This window comes from Pezoporus occidentalis, unplaced genomic scaffold, assembly GCF_034315485.1.
Source record: "Pezoporus occidentalis ecotype Australia unplaced genomic scaffold, CSIRO_AGI_Poc_V1 ctg283, whole genome shotgun sequence".
Classification (NCBI taxonomy): Eukaryota; Metazoa; Chordata; class Aves; order Psittaciformes; family Psittacidae; genus Pezoporus; species Pezoporus occidentalis.
Genome location: NW_026914752.1, coordinates 450,958 through 469,805, shown reverse-complemented (window position 1 = coordinate 469,805; position 18,848 = coordinate 450,958). Strand labels below are relative to the sequence as shown.

General features: G+C 48.1%; 1 protein-coding gene across 4 annotated transcripts; it reads left to right on the top strand.

Annotated features, from left to right (window-relative positions):
* The first annotated feature begins 7 nt into the window (after positions 1-7).
* On the top strand, positions 8-17,462 carry AIFM1 (apoptosis inducing factor mitochondria associated 1). 4 transcript variants are annotated; one of them, XM_062625856.1, is made up of 17 exons: positions 8-170; positions 2,690-2,817; positions 4,778-4,871; positions 5,809-5,838; positions 6,904-7,016; positions 7,142-7,272; positions 7,944-8,034; positions 8,746-8,830; positions 9,391-9,467; positions 10,627-10,735; positions 11,397-11,504; positions 12,533-12,621; positions 12,701-12,841; positions 13,377-13,519; positions 15,245-15,369; positions 15,898-16,094; positions 17,224-17,462. In XM_062625856.1, exons 1-17 carry the CDS (start codon positions 92-94, stop codon positions 17,293-17,295), a joined length of 1,812 nt encoding a protein of 603 aa, XP_062481840.1. In that variant the 5' UTR covers positions 8-91; the 3' UTR covers positions 17,296-17,462. The 4 variants fall into 4 exon arrangements, with proteins under 4 accessions (XP_062481840.1, XP_062481839.1, XP_062481842.1 ...); XM_062625855.1 differs by lacking the exon at positions 2,690-2,817 and adding an exon at positions 1,694-1,836 and having other exon boundaries at positions 19-170; XM_062625857.1 differs by lacking the exon at positions 8-170 and adding an exon at positions 1,698-1,836.
* Positions 17,463-18,848: the final 1,386 nt, after the last annotated feature.

The following is an 18,848-nucleotide window of genomic DNA, read 5'->3' as shown; positions in this document are numbered from 1 at the left end:
GGGGGGGCCGGCGGAGGCGCGGCGGCGGCCGCCAATAGCGAGCGGGCGGCTGCGCACGCGCGAGGTGGGCAGGCGCGAGGCCGGCAGAGACATGTTCCGGTGCGGCGCGGGCGGGGTGGCGCGAGCCCTGCGGCCCCTCAGTCCCGTGCCGCGGGGCCGTCCCGCCGCGGGTGAGTCGGGACCGGGCGGGCTCGGGGGGCGCTGCCTTCGGAGGGGTTCCGTGAGCGGCGTCAGGCGGGAGGCCCCGCCGCTGGCTTCCGCCTCCACGCGGGTTGGGGCTTCTCGTGGCGGCGCTGCCCCCCCCCCGGAACGGAGCTCCGTCCCGCTCTGCCCGCGGGCAGCACGCGGTAGAACCGCGGTTTCCAGTTCCGCAGCTCGCCCGGAGGGCTCTGGGCGCCCGTTAGCCGGGCAGACGGCACCCGGGCACCGCTGATGTGGAACGGGTTCCTTAGCAGCGCCGTTGGCGGCGAGGCCTCGCTCCGCTCCGCTTCGGTTGCGGCCGCGGCTGGTGCGGTGCGGGCGCACCAGGAGCGGGAAGGGAAACCCTGAGCCCGGTGGAGCTGTTCGAGCCCCCGCGGTTTCGCTGCGGGGTTACAGCGCAGAGCTGTGCGTTTGGGCGAGGAGCTGACAGCAGAGCAGGAGCAGGAGCAGGGGAAGGTGTTTTCTGCATGAGGCAGAAGCACGTTCTGCAGAAGAGCCCGGCCGCTTGGGCCAGCTTCGGCTGCTGTGCAGCACAGTGCTCCCAGCAACCCCCGTGATGGCTCCGCTTAAAGATCTCATTGGGACGGGCGAGTCTGTGACAGTTATAGTGAAACCCAGAGTCAGAGCTGTGCAGGCACACTCTGTGTCTTGAGTGCCGGTGGCTGCCTTCACCTGGGCACACAAGCCCTGCTCCTTCTTTTCGTTTGGAAGGCCCTTTTCTGAGCAGAAGCCCCTCTCTGCTGGAGGTTCATCTCAGGGGAATGAGCTGTGCTGGCAAAAGGATTTTTTTTTGCTGGGATAACTGTAGCTATGGCTTGTTCTGGCAAGGTTATGTTCGTCTTTGCTTGCATGTGGTGGAGCAAACAGGGGAAGTTCAGGTGAGATACAAGGCAGAAGCTCTTCCCTGTGAAGGTGCTGAGGTGCTGCCACAGGGTGCCCAGAGAAGCTGTGGCTGCCCTGTCCCTGGCAGTCTTCAAGGCCAGCTTGGACGGGACTTGGGCAGCATGATCTGGTATGAGGTGCTCCTGCCTATGGCAGGTGGTTGGAACTGGATGGTCTTAAGGCCCTTTCCAACCTGAGCCGTTCTATGGTTCTCTATGATGCTAAGTGCATCTTGAGTCTGGGGCCTGGAGGGGTGTGTGAGAGCAGCAAACGTGCAGTACCTGGGTATCTCTGATGTCTTCTCCCAGTAATGCGTAGCCTGAAGGCTTCTTCAGCTGGAGATACTCCTTCTAGCTTTCTAGTAGATGTTCCTGCTATTAATTTGCTCAGTGACTCTTTGATCTTGCAGGTGGTTTTGGTATCCACGGCTGCCTGGAGCTGATTGTTGTGGCAGGGAATAACTGAGCGCAGTCACTCAGATGTGGTGCTGGGCTTTTTAAAGCAGCACCTTGTTTGCTTTGGTTTCAGAAATGACTTCGTCTCTCAGTTTCAACCCATGCCCTTGTATTGATGGTGTTTGTGTTTTTCTCTAATGAACTGTGTTCCTCAGGCAAGTTGCTGCAGCGCTGGAGCGCTCCGGTGGAGCGGCAGCGGAGCATGCATGGGGCTGGCTCCAGCGTGCCGGGGGGCAGCGGCTCTAGTTCGGGTTTTGCCCTTCTTGTGGGCTTGTCAACATTAGGAGCGGGTGCCTATGTAAGTAGCAAGGTAGTTCATGGGAAGAAGCTGCCATACATCTCTCCTGTCAACCGTTTGCTCTATTTCAGATACCTTTATTTAGCTTTTTATTTCTGCTATATCTTCCTTCAGAAAACATCAAGGGGAGCTAACTAAGCTGGCTGGAGATTGACTTCTGATGAGAATTGGTTTTTAACTGTAATTTCAGTTACCTTTTAGGTTTCTTTGCTATGAAGGCACTCTTTTTTTTTTTTTTAAACATACTATGACAAACCAAAGCTCTCCCTGCTGTATGTGCTCTTAGCATGTAGTTCAGGGAGAGTTGGATGGTAGATGTTTTTAATACCAAAGTAAAATCTCAATTGTGAAATCTCAATTCAGAACATCAGCGTTTAGTTTGTGAAAGTACACCAAATCAACCCGAAATTGGTGGCCATACACTTGTGTCCTGATCAAAAGATTCAGAAGGGTAAAACTTTGCTTGGAGAGTAAATCACATTCCCAGGCAGCTGAAGCCTAGCAGCCTTACCAAGGGATGGATGGTCCAAAGTTCACGTCATACAAATCTTTGTTTCAAAATTCCTTCTTGTAAAGGATCATATTTGGTAGAAGTCCCGTCCTCATTTCTTCTAATGAAACTCCCCATGCAGAAAGCTTCTGGGAAATAATTCACAGCACTTCACTGCACACAGGAAAGGTCTTTTCCTGTTCCTTTTCAGTCTTCCTTGCTGTGCCTTGCTGCCCTGTTTGACAAACAAGATAACTGAAATTACAAACCACATTCTGCTCTTCCCAAGTTCTGTTTAACCAAGAATCCTTAATACTCAGCTCTTTCCCTCTCTTCTCTCTCGTTGCCTGTCTTCGCCTACAGTTTTGCAATGTCATCATCTAAGATGCCCTTCTAGATCACTGACGTCTTCAGGTGTTCCTGGCAAAGCTGGCAGCAACCTTTTGTTATACTTAATTGTAGGAGGAACAGTCACTGGGACAGGAGCTTATGTAAGACACTGAAATAAATGGGGTTTAATGGGGTGAGAGGGAGGAGGGAGGGAGGGCACCTTTTTCTGTGTGGCATTCCAACTTAGCCTTTTACTGTGTGCTCCGTGGCTTCAGATACTTAATTTCAAGGGACATTGTCAAGTAACAAGTTTACAAACCTGATAGTCTCAAAATTGTAGTTCTTAGTAGGAGAAATTGCCTTAGAATTAACTTTTCCCTATCGAATAAATCTAAACCCCAAACCTGCTGCCTTTGATTTGTAACCATCAGAAAGGCACAAATTAACACATCTGATACCAGTAATGTTTCCTACAAAAAAGGAAACAATCACCTAAATATGAGCGTGCTGGAGGAAAGGAAACAAAACTTGTCCAATGGGGTAATGTCTTCGGAGCAGAGCACAGAACTATTGCTCCGTTATAGCACATAGCTGTTTCTGGCTAGAAGGAGCTTGCCATTGTCCCTTTGGAAACAGGTATCCTGAAGACCTGATGTGACATTTTGCATGGGTACAATAGTCAGGTTTTTCAAAGGGATCAGACTTCATTTGCTGTGTGCTGCCCTTCACCTTGCTTAGCACTTCATGGTTCTGCTTGCAGAGGCAGAGGTAGTTTTGTTAACGTTGAATTTTATCTGCTTAAGCAAAAGGCTTTAAAATATCTTGATTCTACCAACACTAAGTTCCTGTTTTCTGATGTTTTTTGACCATGTTTCCATTCCCTGAATATGCTTTTGTCTGCCTGTGATCTTTTTCATGCCTGGCATTAGATTCCTCATCCTGTTTGAGACTCTTTGGTGTGGTATAGAACACCTAATTGTGGAGATGGGTAAGATGCAAAATGTCTGGGGAGTCAAAGATTTCAGTTCCCCAAAGGAATTTTGCTCAAATGCAGTTTGGATGTCAGGACCCTGGCTTAGCAAGCACTAAGTCGATGGCATCAGCTGCAGCATTACCAATCATGCCTTCACATTTAGGAGGCTTTATTGCTGCTGGAAATGTCCCAGTTTTGATGTTCTGTCACAGTTCAGAATACAGTAAGTGGATAGGTGGTTGTGTTTCAGACTGTCTTGAGAAGGTATTTTTCTCTTTTATGAACACTGTAAAATGAAAGTTAACATCATGCACTTATGCATTATTAGCAAGGCTAGGTTTTGCCTTAAAATTGTTTGCTTCCTTCTAATTTGTTAACTGTGGGGGCAAATATGCTTTGACCTGCTTCCAGCAGTCTCATTGTCCTTTGCTTTTCTAGATTAGCAGTGTTTTTTGGAAGTCAGCAAAAAAAGAACATTCCTTCCTTGTCTGTGCCACTAAACTGTGTCCCCAGGCATGCAGGTGATGCTCACACTGTGTCCCGGTTCAGCAGACACACAGGCAGCAGGTCAGCAGACCTGGGAAGCATTTCCAGCCAGAGGCTGTTGCCTAGAGCAGCCACACTGTGTCTGAAGGGCACTGCCAACCTCGGTGATGTTACTGCTGTAACATCTGGCCTAAAGAAAGCCAGTGAGGTTGTTTGCTTGTTCTGCCCAGCTGCTTTTGAAGCTGGGGGCTGCTTTTTGCCTTGAATTTATCTTCCTGTTATGCCATGGCCTGGCTTGCAAATATCCTTGGAGTTGGTTTGACTGCACTGCCATTGTGGTATCTGGTCCCTTTTGAAGCAGGTCTGCAGCAAGGTCGATTGCTTATGGAAAATGGCCATACAATTGAGATTCATCACACCATACGTAGAGCAGATTGTCTGCTGAGCACATTCCTCTCGCAGCTATACACACGTACCTTTATGAGCACTCCTTTCAGTGAGGTATATTTTGGTCCGTGTGCTTTAATAAACAGCAGATGCCTTTTCTGAGCAAGCAGGATGGACAGATGCCTGTCTGGGGGGCTGTGGTGGGCGGGCAGAAGCAGCACGGTGCTTTGTTGCTCTAAGGTGCATAAGTTAAATATCCCCTTGTCTGTCTCCAGGTATATAAAACATTGCGAGAAAACAAAGAGCGATTCACCAGCCGGATGACAACAATAACTAAGCGGTCTCAGCAAAAGGAATCGTCTCCTCCTGGTGCGTACGAGCCTGATGGTTCTGGGTTTGGGTCTGTTTGTCATAAGCTGCTAACTTGAGACCTCTAAAACAAATGGAACAGATCCCTTCTGAAAACAGATTAATGTAAGCTGCATGCTTATGCCTTCACAGCATTGTGATTCTCAGTGTACGCTGCTGTTTGTGATTCCCGTATTTTCCCAGCATAGAAGATGGTGCTAGCTTTCCATGGCCCAGAACAAGGCTGTGCTTTACAGTTAATCATGAGGTTAAAGTAGGTTGTCTCTCAGGGCTCCTTCCTGCTGTTTGTGTTTTCTGTGATAAAAGAAAAGTGTTATCTCTGCTTTTGGCTTCTACCCTTACGCAGCCTGGCAAAGACACTGTGATTCCACAGGGATAATGTGGTCTGCCAGCGCAAAGTCCTCTGTGCTGTGCAACATTCCTGTCCCATGTAAAGTGGGCTGGGCATGTGAGAAGCAGCCTGCTTGGGCTGCATGTAGAGGGAGGAATTGGGGCAATTAGTGAGGCTCTTGATGCTTTGCAGGCTTTATGTGGAGCACAGGTTGCTCATGGAAGTTCTCTCAATTTATGAAATCTGTCTGAACCATTGAGCCGGAGGATTGTTTATTTAGTAATAACAGTGGCTTTAGGCCATAGAGCAGAGAGCTGGTATGTCACTTTACTAGGAAACCCACACAAAATGTCCAGCAGACAGGACAGAAAACGGATTGCTTTTGTTTGAAGGATGGAACATTTTTATTAGGGTTGAGGCTGGGGGACAGGCACAGCCTAAATGCTGAAGCAGAGGTCTTGGTAAGTCTATGTTTGTGGAGGCTCTGTCCCTTTGTAGTGGAGAGCTGGTGAATCCTGTGGCCTCCTTGGGTCAGCCCTGACCTGCAGCTTCTTCCCTGCAGTGTCCCTGTGCTTTGCTGAACTCAGCTGCTGTCTTCTCTTTCAGATGCAGATGCTGCTGCTCAGGGCAGAGCAGGTGAGTCTTGATGGTAATATTTAACTAACTTTTATTCCTGCATAAGGTTTAACTGTGTGTTGCTTAGAGACAGGACCTGCATGTGGGAGGAAACGCATCCTGCTAGGAACTCAAAACCTGGTCTTTCAGAATTCACATGGTGTTTTAGGGAACCTTCCTTTCTTACAAACCATTCCCTGAATGGCCAGCGCAGAGTTTTGTTCTTGCTCACAGTTGGTTTGTGGTTAAGGAAGACATGCAGCTGGATCAGACACTTTTCAGCTCCGGTTTTCCAAAGAACTTAAATTGTTTTCTGATTTGAATAACACCCAGGCCATGTCTCCTTTCCCGGTGTTCTGACTCATTTTTGAGCCCTCTTGTTAGCTCAACAAGGCACCATGTACCCTTGGCTCTCTAGCATATTGTTTGGCCAGAATAGAGGCCAAGCATGTTTTTGCTGTCCTGGATCTACTGTACAGAGAATGTCCTAATCTTATATGAAGCTTCTGAAATTGTGTATTGAATGCTGGAAATTCACGAAGACTTTGTGGGTCTTTGACTTTGCAACCACTTCTCCCAGCTCTGCACATGTAAGCAGCATTCTTAAACTGATCCATTCATAACAGGAAACTCTCTGAGAATCTGCGGAACAAGTGGCACAGGTTCACAGTGAGGCTTCAAACCTGTTAACAGCCTCTCCAAATAGTGATACTTCAAGCTGTTACATAGATCATTCTTAACATCCTAAGCCAGAGAAAAGTAGATCTGTAAGAGAGGGGCTAAAGCCCTGCAATGAAAGCTGTGCTACAAGACTGTTCCAAAACTCTGCAACTGCCACTGAGCTGAGCAGATCTGGCTTAGAAAAGGTAGTTTGTTGGAAGCTGGCATTTTGGTTTGTGCAGGGAGCCAGCTTTGAAACAGCAGCATGGTTCTTGGGAAGTATTTGGGGTGGGGAGTATTTGAGGGGCAGTTTGCCAAAGGAAGGCTGTATGGGAGAGGCATCTGGTGGCATACTGTTCTTTAGGGCTGGGCTGGGCCGTTTTCCCTGCTGAACTTGCAGTAAGCTGTCCAATCTGTCACCTGCAGCTCCTGGGGCTCAGCCTGAGGTCCCATCTCACGTTCCTTTCCTGCTGATTGGTGGAGGAACTGCTGCTTTTGCTGCTGCCAGATCCATTCGGGCTCGTGACCCTGGTGCCCGGGTAAGAGATGCCCAGAGCAGACTTGTGTGGATGACTGAATACTGTGCTTGCTTCAGAGCTTCTGTTGTGTGTTTTGCCATTTGCCTGGCATCTGTACACCTGCTGTGTTTAATGACCAATTAAAGGTGCTGATTGTGTCTGAAGATCCTGCCCTGCCCTATATGCGCCCTCCTCTCTCCAAAGAACTGTGGTTTTCAGATGATCCAAATGTGACAGAGACTCTGCGATTCAGACAGTGGAATGGCAAGGAGAGGAGGTATGTGTCACTGATGGGCAGCAGGGATGAGAGAGAGTGCTTAAGGAAAAGCTGACGGTCAAGCTGGTTTTGTGAGAGAGCCATGGCAGACCCCAAAGTGCTGTGTGGACAAATCACTGGGTGGATTTCTGTGTTTGTCTGCTCTCTACAATGTCACTAGGCTGATCAAAGTGGGGACAGGGCGCTGCATCCTGCATGCAGAGTGTGTTATTTTGCACTGGAGTAGCTGGCTGACCTTGGAGAGCCCTTGAGGTGCCACGTGGCTTCCCGGTGATGCTGAGATGTTACAAGTCGGGAGCAGACTGAAAGGTGTAGCCAGTGCTGCTGCACATGAGAGTTAGCTCAGAACTTAGCACTTCCTGAATCTTTCTGGGATTCCCTGAGACACACACCACCGCTGGCAGGAATCCTGTGAAATAAGTTAATAAAGTAAGGGTATAGGCTCACAGTTCAGAGCAGAGCTCCAGGGACCCTGGATTGCATTTCATTTTTGTGATAAAGCCTTACTGATGAAACCCTTGAACTCCAACAATGTGAAGACCCTAATTCTTAAAAGCAGATAAAAAAGAATTCTGGTGCTTGTTATAGATGCTCAGAGGTGGTGTGTTGGTGTTGTTGGTAATTGCTGGTATCGCAAAGAGGAACCCATTTGATAATGGATCTTGTTTCAGTATCTATTTCCAGCCGCCGTCATTCTATGTACCTGTCCGTGACCTGCCTTATGTAGAAAATGGTGGAGTAGCAGTTCTCTGTGGCAAGAAGGTGGGTACAACAGAAGCTGCTGTTTCAGCATCATGCAGCTCTTGCCAAGCAGAGCCTCTGCTTGAAGCTAAAACAAGTGCAGGTGGTGGTGTGGAGGGTTGGCTGAGGAGGAGAACGTGTACAAGTTTGGGGGAAGTGTACGTGATGAAGCAGAGACTATGTTCATCTTAAGGACATGGTTTGAAGGCAGGATAAGCTATGAGGAGGAGTAGTGGGCTGAGGGAAGATGAGGAAGAGGGAAGGATAAGTCTAAGGTTTGAGCATGGGACAATATGTAGAGCCTTAGAGCAGGGTGTAACAAAATGTGAGCTAGGCTATATATGTCAGGGGTGAGGTAAGGAGAGCAGAGTGATCAGAGCATTGAGTTATAATGTGGGCAAGGACATTGTGCAAAAGCAGTAGGAAGGTGGAAGAGTTTATGGTGAGGCTTCTAATATATTTGTGCCCTCGTTTTTTTATATCTTGCTAAAATAAGGCTTCAGTGAGTCCTGTTACTGTTACCTCAGGTGTCCAAGTCCATTTCTTAGAGCCTGGGAAGATCAGCTTGATCTGTGATGGCTGTCAAAGAATTCCTACTTCTGGTCTTCTCCCTTCCCTCCTCCCCCCTGCCCTAAACCTAAAAGTGTGAGAATGTAACTTCCAAGTTTGCTTTTCTAATCAATAGTCTGTGCAGTTTAACTCCCTACAGTGCACGGGTGTTTAATTTTGCAGGTTGTACATATGGATGTTAGAGGCAACACAGTGAAACTCAGTGATGGTACCCAGATATCCTATGACAAATGTCTAATTGCTACTGGTAAGTTGTTGGGGTTTTTCACTTTTTGTTCTTTGTCTTGTGCTAGCCTTTTTAGTTCAGTGGCATTTATCTGACAAGGAAGTTTCTGCAGTATGCCAAACACTTGGCAGAGCAGTCATGTGAAGGACAGTCATAGACAGCCATGCTTTGGGTTTTTCACCTGCCTCACAAAAGCCAGCTTCTCTGGGATGTTCACAGCTTTGCCCTGTGAAAAGCAGCAGGAAAGGAGGAAAAGGTGACTTCCGTAGCAGCTCAGTAAAGGAACTCCTGTACAGGCCAGCTTCAGGTCCTGCCTATGGTCTTGTGTGGTTCAAGTGGCATTGGCTGTCTCCAGTTAGTGGAGCAAGGTGTACAGCATCCCATCTTTTTCTGTGGGTGACTGCTGGGTCACCTACTGCTCACACAGAAGGTCTTTCATGTTAAAAACCCAGATGGCAACAGGGAACGGAGCATGTTGTAGCAGTTTGGAAAGCACCATCACGATTAAAGATAGCTCTGCATTGTCTGGATAGCCAGTGACATGGCCATGGTGTCATTAGTCTTTTTCTCCTTGTCCTCAGGTGGTTCCCCAAGGAATCTTCCTGCCATTGAAAGAGCAGGGAAAGATGTACAGCAAAGGCTGACGCTGTTCCGAAAGGTAATGTCCAGCAGCTGCTGTCCTGGGGTGAGGTTGAAACAACAGAGCCATGGATGCTCCTGCTTGGGGTCCAGGACAGCTGTGCCTTGGCTGCTGCTTCCCTGGGCTGGTAACCAGGAGTCTGCTATTCATTTCTTTTCCCAAGGCAGCTAAACGGGTGGAGTCTGCCTGAGCACTCCCCTGCTTGCCTCAGGCCTGAGAGCTGCAATGATGTGATTGTTGTGTCTGGTGGCTGGGTTTTGGTTTTTTAGTTTCCCTCCTGTATGACTTTGCACCTTCCAGGCCTTTTAACACCATGAGCAGTGTACGCTCTGCAGGGCAGTCTGGCCTCTGAGCAGCGAGTGCCTTCAGGAGTGTGGGGAGGCACAGGAGCTGGCTCAGTGCTCAGCCTGCCACCCCTCGGGAATAAGTGCATGCCAGGATTCTGCAGCACGGAGGCAAGAGGTTGGCCTTTGGCCTGAGACATGACAGAGGCTACTCATGCTCTGCAGTTGAGCTAAGTGTGAAGTTGAGCATCTGTCTTAGCTCTTGAACTGAGTTAGATGGTTTTCCAATGAGCTGATAAACTGATATCCCTGCCTGCTTTGTGGTATTTCTTCACCTTCATCCCATGCCCTGGGACGAAGTGAATAAAAGACATGGCATTTAGTCAGTGGTCTCCTGATTAGCTGTAGAGTTGTTTTTTGCTGACAAACTGCTTTTCTTGAAAACGTGGTACTGGGGACAGGTATGCAGCCTTTTCCTTGGTTTAGTTCAGGGAATAAATCAGGAATAAGAAGCCAACTGGGAACTTTCTGCTCTTTGCTGGACTTACCCTAAGGTCTGATCTGCTCAGTGTAGGAAGGGAATGACGTGAGCTGTGGCATCCTTGTAGTACTGTTTAGGCTGTAGTACATTTGCATCTAGAAATTTAATTGTAATTGCTGTTGGAAGTTAGGGGAAAATGCAGGAATCTGAGATTACCTGGACAGGGAAAAGGTAGCACAAACAGTAGGAAGCCAGAGAGGTTTTTTCATGTGCAGTAAACAAAGAGGATGAAGGAGAAGCAAATCTCCCTTTCTAATTTGGGGAGAGAGTTGCTCTTATTACAGGAGAAATTGGAGAAAAATACCTTCTGCTGCCATTCCTGTTTGAGGATATTTGAAATGTCTTCTTTCAGATTGAGGACTACAAAAAACTGGAAAAGATTTCAAGAGAGGTCAAGTCCATCACAATCATTGGTGGTGGCTTTCTTGGCAGTGAGCTGGCCTGTGCGCTGGGAAGAAGAGGTAAGTGTGCTGCTGTGGGCAGTGTGGCTTCAGCTGGCACCTTGACAGAAGTGACAGACACTGCATGTAAGCAGCCTAACGTTGTAAACTCCATTCTCCAGCTGCTCATTTTTTGCACAGACTCGTCTGCTTGAAATGACCCTGTTGCACACATGTGGTGTTGGCTGTATGGCCTGACCTAGTTTTCCATTTTCTCTCCCATTAGTTGTCAAGCAGCCCCTGGCCACAAAGAGGTTTGTCAGTCAGGCTCCCTATGAGACCTGCACATGCTGCAAAGTCATTCCACCCTGTAGAAAGTTATATTTGTTCTTTCAATGCTAAAAGCCGCCTTAAAACTGGCATTTCAGAGAGGCCACGAGCAACTGGATTCTCACTGTCAAGTGTGTGCAGCTTTGAGTAGTGTCTTAATGGCAATTTTCTGATACGGGAAGTTTTCTCCAGCACAATATGCATTTGACTTAGAAATCTGCTGTCTGTGACCCTGGAGTTTGCAGGTGTATGGGAAACAGTGGTCAGTCACTTTCTGACTACTGTGAGAAATCTGGGAGCCAGAACTCCCCGTTTCAGAAACTTCTGTCAAGCTCTTTGCAGAAAGTCAAGTCCTGAATCTGTACTGCTGCTCTTTAGCCATAGGTTGTAAACCTCTTTGCATTCCTTTCAGCACGAAGCAGAGGCCTGGAGGTGATTCAGCTGTTTCCAGAGAACGGCAACATGGGCAAAGTCTTGCCAGAATATCTGAGCAACTGGACCACAGAGAAAGTCAGAAGAGGTAAAGCTGTACTTCAGGGTTCCTCCTCAGAGAGTGGTAGAGCTGTGGTGTTTAGGCCAGTGGGTGTTGTTTAGCTGTTCTCTGTGGGATACAGCTCTCTGCTTGTCTGCTGGTGGTGCAGCCTCAGGAAGGCCAGGTCCCTGAGGTGGCCCAGCTGCAGAACAGAACAAGCTGCAGTTCAGGCAGCTTGGGTAGTGCAGAGCTGCCATGAATATCTGGCCTCTTAGATGTTCCTCCAGGAACACCAAGCACACATGTGTGCTGATGCTGGTGAGGTTTTCCCTCTGGCTGTTTCTGCACAGAATGATCCCTACTACATATTTGCGAGTTACTTTAACAGCTTCTGTGATCTGGAACCGAAGTTGTCTTACAATAACTGCCTTGTTATCTTCTGAGTTGCTCTAGCTTCAAATCATTCCACTTCGTACAGCCTAGTGCAGTCATCTTAGAGTCACTTTGAGAGCAGGGTTGTGTAGCCCCATGCATACAGCTTTGTAAGGCCAGCTGCTCTGGTGTTAGCTCAGAACGCCCCTGAGATCTGAGATACCTTTTCCCCATTTGCTGTATGAAATGCAGAAAATATTCCTGTGCATTGGTAAGTGGAGTGGAGATCAAGGGAGAAGGGATGTAGCTGGGCTATGGATTGCAAGCGCTGATAACCCACAGGTCTGAGTTACTTTGTGGAAGCTGCCTTGTCAGGCCCATTGGTCTGGCTTGTGGCAGAGCAATAGGTAATTGAATGTCCTTAGTGCCTGAAAGGCTATCTTGGGGAGTTCTTTTGAGTACTACCTTGTCATCATATGATACATGTACTTTTGATTGCCATTTAAGTAGCTCTTTCAAACTTTTCAGCTGGCTTTCTTATGCTTTGCTCCAAACTGGAGTGGCAAAGGCCACAGAGGTAAGGTGGCCTTTCTTGGTGCCTAGCCCGAGCCCCTGTTCTGCCTGTGTTTTCACCAAGGACCCTCCTTCAGCTGAAACCAGTCTCCCCCTGAGTGAGCAGTCACATTCCCTGTGTTTGCTTCCAGAGGGTGTTAATGTCATGCCCAACGCTGTGGTCAAGTCTGTCTCTGTCTCTGGCAAGCGGCTGGTGATTAAACTGAAAGATGGACGAAAGGTAAATTTAAAACAGGGAGAGGGCCAAGTTTGCAGGAGCACTGAGAGAATTGAGATTCTAATTATGAATCCCCAAACAGGTGGAGACAGATCACATTGTGGCTGCAGTAGGGCTGGAGCCTAATGTGGAGCTGGCCAAGTCAGCTGGGCTGGAGGTGGACTCTGACTTCGGGGGGTTCAGGGTGAATGCAGAGCTGCAGGCACGCTCTAATATCTGGGTGGTGAGTACGTGCGGAGGAGATTCGTCTGCTGGTCCTGTGATGCAGTTGGACCACACAGAGTTACGGGGGTTGATGTATCCAGGTTAGGTGAATAGGGCAAAACATCACAAGTATTGAGACCACTTGTACCACAAACCCTGCCAGCAGCCATGGAGGCTGTTTGTGCACCACAGCATGCTTTGTGCTGTGGGAACAATGGTGCGAGTGTTCTAAGTTATGCTGTGTAAGAGGAGTTGGGGTAACCTAAAGATACCATGGGTTATTCTACTGTGTAAGAGGGGTGGGAGTTGACTTCAGTTCTTCTGGAAAAATGTACCTGATAGTCTTTATTTTTTGAAAGATTGATGAAAAATGCTCAAAAACCAGGACTTATGTGGCCTGGGGAGTGGGATACAGCAGCAGTGGTGGTTGGGATTTGTTAGATATTCCTGGTTCATATTTCCACTTTGTTCTCTTCCCAGTGCCATTTTTTGGTTGTGATTAGTTTAAGCTTTCAGTGTCAATGTTCAGCCCTCACTGAATGATTCTTTTTAAGGCAGGGGATGCTGCCTGCTTCTATGATATCAAACTAGGTAGGAGACGTGTAGAGCACCATGATCATGCTGTTGTGAGTGGAAGACTGGCTGGAGAAAACATGACAGGAGCTGCAAAGCCCTATTGGCATCAGTCCATGTTCTGGTAATGTGATTTCTTCTTTTGGTATTTCTTATTTGGCCTCATTGAGGAGCTGTGACAAGATACACCTTGTAAAGGTTTCTGCTTCTTAAGTGCAGCAAAGCTACTTCAGCAGATAGCTTGTACAGCTGATTGTTCCCAGAAGCACAGGGAATGGGAAGGGATTGAACATCTGCTGCTCTGCCCCGACCTTTCCAGAATAGTTTTCCTTCCTGTGGATCCCCATTTCTCCGAGCAGCCTCTTCCTGCAGAGCAGGCTGATTTGCAGGTTGAACTTAGTAGCAGCTTTTCTGTTAAAATGATCTCACGTTCCTCAGCACGGTCTGTTGGTGTTGGCTGTTTTGCACCACTGCTGATTACCTGAACTGATGCTTCAGTAGCAATGCGCAGCTGCATCCAGGAGCATTTATGTGTTTATTGTTTTCCAGAGCTATGGAGAAAATAGGCTGTTCTGCTGTATGTTTTGGAACACACATTCTTTTTAAAACAAACGAAAAACCACACACAAAAAGAATCCCAGAGCTGAAGATCAGAAATGTAAGGTTAGCAGGAGTTTAAATATGGGGAAAAGTTTTACTTTACTTGGAGAAATCTCCTCAAAAATAGTTATTTATGACTTGCCATCATTTACCTGAACACTTGGTTCCAGAGTCCTGCATGGACTCCGGAGGAGTTTCCCACTTCTCTTTTAACCACAGCCACAGAAGCATTCATTTCAGCTGGGTGGTTTTCTTCAGGACACTTGCCCATGACACGGATGTAGGTGATGGGGGATCGTGAGTTGCAGTAGTGTGTTCTGTTGGTAGGAGTTACCCTGGGGGCTTGCCAGCCCCCACCAAGTGACACTTCCTGCTCCTGGGCTCAAAACATGGCATGTGGCAGGAACTCCTCGTACATTTGTTCAGGATCCTTTTTGAGTTCCGACTTACCCACTGCTGGGAGCCAGGTCTGGTTAACTAGCACATTACTGGGATTCCTTTCTGTAAGCCCAGTCTGGAGGACTCTGGCCAGGAAGTTCATGATGCGCACATGTAAGAGACCCGTGTTGTTTTGTGTAATGCATCCATTTCCTCGGCATAGTTGGGAACACTTTTGACACTTACACAATAAGTGTACTTTCTGGGCCCCAAACCAGAGCTGCTTTGACTCCTGCAAGCACCCCAGTGCATATTCAGCAGGTGCCCCATTCAAGGAGTGACAGCCACATGTTCTCGTTAATCTTCTCTAAATGGTCTTTCTGAAATACACTCAATAATTGTCTGTACTGCAAAATCTGGTGCTTGTAACTCAGCATAGCCAGAAGTTGGATTAAATAATCTTACTAGGACCTGGAGAAACACTTGCTTCTGCTCCAGCTCCATGTTACAGTGGTACTATGCAAGCAACACAGAAGTTTTAGCAAGTACCTGTGAGCTGTACCCCAATGGCCATGACTGAGTACTGAGGTCAGATGTCTGACTTCCTAAAGGGCCAAGATCTATGCAGCTCCGGGAAGCCACCCCTTAAGTATTTGAGGTTCTTGTTTGTTGAATCAGAAAGTGATGGCCTCAGACTTGCTGTATCTTCACTGCTTGTTCCACCCTAGCGTATGCAGAAGAGATAGTGTCAGTTGGCCTGCACACCCCGACCCTCCTGCCCAAAGCTTTGGGGCTGGATGCATTTGCCTTGTGTTTGTCTCGCTAATGCTTCAAATGATTTATTAATTTTTTTCCCCTCCTTCATTCCTAGGAGTGATCTGGGCCCTAATGTGGGGTACGAAGCCATTGGCCTTGTTGACAGTAGTTTGCCAACAGTAGGAGTCTTTGCTAAAGCAACAGCGAAAGACACACCGAAAAGTGCAACAGAGCAGTCAGGTAGGGCTGTAGTTGTGCTTGGGAGCTGTTGGCAGGGGATGGAAGGTTTTGGGTCTCTGCAGTGGCCACAGATTCAGGCTGATAATACTGTGGAGCACTAGGAGACATCAATCTGTTTCTTTTCTAGATCAAGCTTTAAAGGCTGGTTTTGATATTAAAATGTCTCCAAGAAGACACCATCTCAGTTACCAACATTTTCTTCTCAGGGAAGCTTAGTTTCCTCTATCTCCGTAAAATAATCAGGTTTTGGACAAAAGAGATTGTGTGGATCTAAGCATCTTTATTTTGCATATGCTGCCCAAAGAGATGCCATTTAGTGAAAGAAGTTGGGAATTGTCAGGGTTGTGCTTCAGGTTAGGATTGCTTCATTCTCCTGTTATTGAAACCTTACTTTTGCTGTATGCACCTCAAAGGAAAATGCCTCAGGCTGTTACAGAACCTCACTCTTTAGTCTGCTTTCACAATCACAGCAAAAAGCTGCTGCTTTTTTCTGCACTGGATGTTCGCTATCTCATATCTTTGCATTAGGGACGGGTATTCGATCAGAGAGTGAGACGGAAGCAGAAGCCTCAGAAGTTCACGTTTCTCCAAGCTCTTCACCAGCGCCTCAAGTTCCAAAGCAAGGAGAAGACTATGGCAAAGGTGTCATTTTCTACCTCAGGGATAAAGTTGTGGTTGGAATCATATTGTGGAACATCTTCAACAGGATGCCTATTGCTCGAAAGGTCAGTACACGACTAGTGTGCTGAACAGGGAGTCTTGCTTAGGTCAGGGATTTTCATGCGTAAAAACCAACCTACCAATTGAAAATTAGGATGAATAAATGCAGATGCTGTGTCTGGAACAGTGCTGTGCAACATCCAATGGTAGCCCTGCCTCAGGTGAATTATGGGAGATGTCCTTGTGCTTTTCTCCATGTTTGTTCAAAAGTCGTACAAAAAACAACTTGAGTCAGGTTTATATTTCAAGCCTTGCCTTTGCAGGGCTGAAATTTCAGGCCTGTAGTAAGTACAGGCAAGAATCACAATGGGCTGAGCATAAGCATGAAATGTCCTATCTTTGTTCTACTTTTTCTGATGTACAAGTGTCTAAAATAATCTTAAACTATCATCCTAGATACCCTGCCATAAAAAGTCAGGGTAGGTGCTTAGCCTGTCTCCATCCCCCATAGTCAGTCTCCGTCCTCCAAGGTAAGATCAGCTATACTTAGGTCACTTGTTAACATCTGGAGAATTTCAGTAGTTTGAGAGATTCCATATCATCTCCAGGTGATCTGTCCCAAAATGAGCTATTCTTAGTGGTGGAAGTTTCCATTGGTACCTAATCAGAAGCTTTCAGGATGCACTTTAAACCTATTACTACTTCCATCCCCATGAAAGAGATCCTTTCCTTCCTTCCTGTAGCAGCCATTCCTCTAAATCAGTGGGCCAAGTGTGTATCTTGCCCTCTTCATCTCATCATCTAAAAGGTAGGTTTGCAAGTTTAAGCCACTTACATGGGCCCCTCTAAGTCATGCAAGGAGCCAAGCTGGCTCATTTTCTCAGAGCTGAGATGAATCACTTGTTGAAGATACTTGTTCTTCAGATCTGTAAAGGGAAACCTAGGCATCAAAGAAATCCTACAGGAGTAGTGAGATTGTTTCAACTCCAGCCTGTAGGCAGATAATAATGTGTTTAAGACTCCCATATAAATTTGGCTGTAGTAAGTACTGTTGTGTTCCGGACTGCCTAAGTTGTCATCAGCAGAGCTTCAGAGATCTAAGGAATTCATTGTGTTCATGGGTGACAGGTACAGCCTTGCAGCACTGGTACTTGAAAGTATGTGCAGGTTTTAATGTGTTCTTCTTTCCATCAGATCATCAAAGATGGGGAGGAACACGATGATCTCAATGAAGTAGCAAAGCTTTTCAACATCCACGAAGACTAAACTCTGGAAAAGAAACACCAAAATAGGTGTGAGTCGGGCAGGGGGGGCCACTGTCTGTGTGCACCCCTTCACCTCAGACACTCTCCTCTGAGTACATGAGAATATTTCCAGTCGCCTACAGTTCTGATGTTTGCACCAATAAAGTCAGACTGTTCTAAGTTAAATAACTTTGTCCTGTAGCTGTGCATTGCTGGCTTTGAAAGGGGGAAGTATGCTGCATGCTGTTGCCAGGTTTTCCTTCCTGTAGGTAGCAGAGAAGCTTGTGAAGCAACCTCTTTCCTTGCAGCACTTCCCAGCTGCTGAGCTTGCAATCCTGCTGGCTCTTGGCAGCACATTGGCCAAGTAGGAAAAGCACATCCGGATGGGATGAAACTGTGTGATGCACTGGCTCCCACGTCAGCTGGCTTTTGAAGCCCAGTGCGTGCTGCAGCCCAGTGACCAGAATGAGACGGATGTGAGAATAAGGAGTGAGGCTAGGAGTTGCTAAGGCCAGAGATAAGGAACTAAACTATGGGAGCTATGGAGGAGGTGTACTTGTGCATGTTTGGAAAGCACAGGCTGAACTGGGTGGGAAGAGCCAGTCACAGGAGGTGCTGAACCCAGAGGTATAATGATGTCAGGAGCATGTTATAGGCACACTAGCCTCCAACAGATCTAACTTGGGATTTGTTAGCGGTGCATGCCAATCCAGCAGGAGCTGTGGCAGGTGGCATTCCACCTGCCAGCCCCTACCCTGCCCCTGCCCCTGCTCCTGCCAGCACTGGGCTGTGGGAGATGTGGGCTTGGGTCCCTAACCAGCATGACAACACAGGAGCAGACACTCTGTCTGCCACCATTGGTGACAATGGCAGCCCAGCCACCACTTCAGTCAGAGAGAGCTGTCAGCAGGTGCTGCAGGCTGCTACCTGTGACGGGGAGCCAGGGACCCCGCCAGCAGGCAGTGGCACGGCAGGAGCCAGCACACAGCAGGGCTGCAGGGACACCAACAAGAAGAGGCACCGTCCGTGCAGCCAACAGCAGCAAGGCCCCAGCCACTCAGCACACACTGAGGAACGCCGGGCGAGCGGCAGAGCCCCTGTCAGCAGCAGGCAGGATGGGCAGCCTCAAGAGCAAGTTGCTGGGGCTGCAGCAGAAGGTGCTTCCTAAGCGTCTGCCCCCGCTGCCCCACGTCAAGACTTCAGAGCAGCCAAAGTGGACCTACCTGCCTGGAACTCCTGGGAAGCACCGGGCACCTCTCCCTCCTATTGCACCGGCACGAGGTCCCCATCGCTCTGGCAAGCAGGAGGCAGCAGCACAGGGACAGAGACGGGCACCTGCCCCGCAGACCACCAAAGCAATGGACACAGCTCTGCAGGCCACAGCCATGAGCAAAGAGAGAAAGTCTCTGGCTCTACCTGTGGCTGCAGTCCCGGAAACCAAGAAGAGGCCTGTGGAACAGAAGGGCACAACCAAAAACCTGCATTTGGCAATTGTGGCAATGCCACCTGCAGCAGTTGAGTCTCCTGTGGCTGCCAAGCCTCAGGGGGAGCACAACAGAACCATTGCCTCCCCAG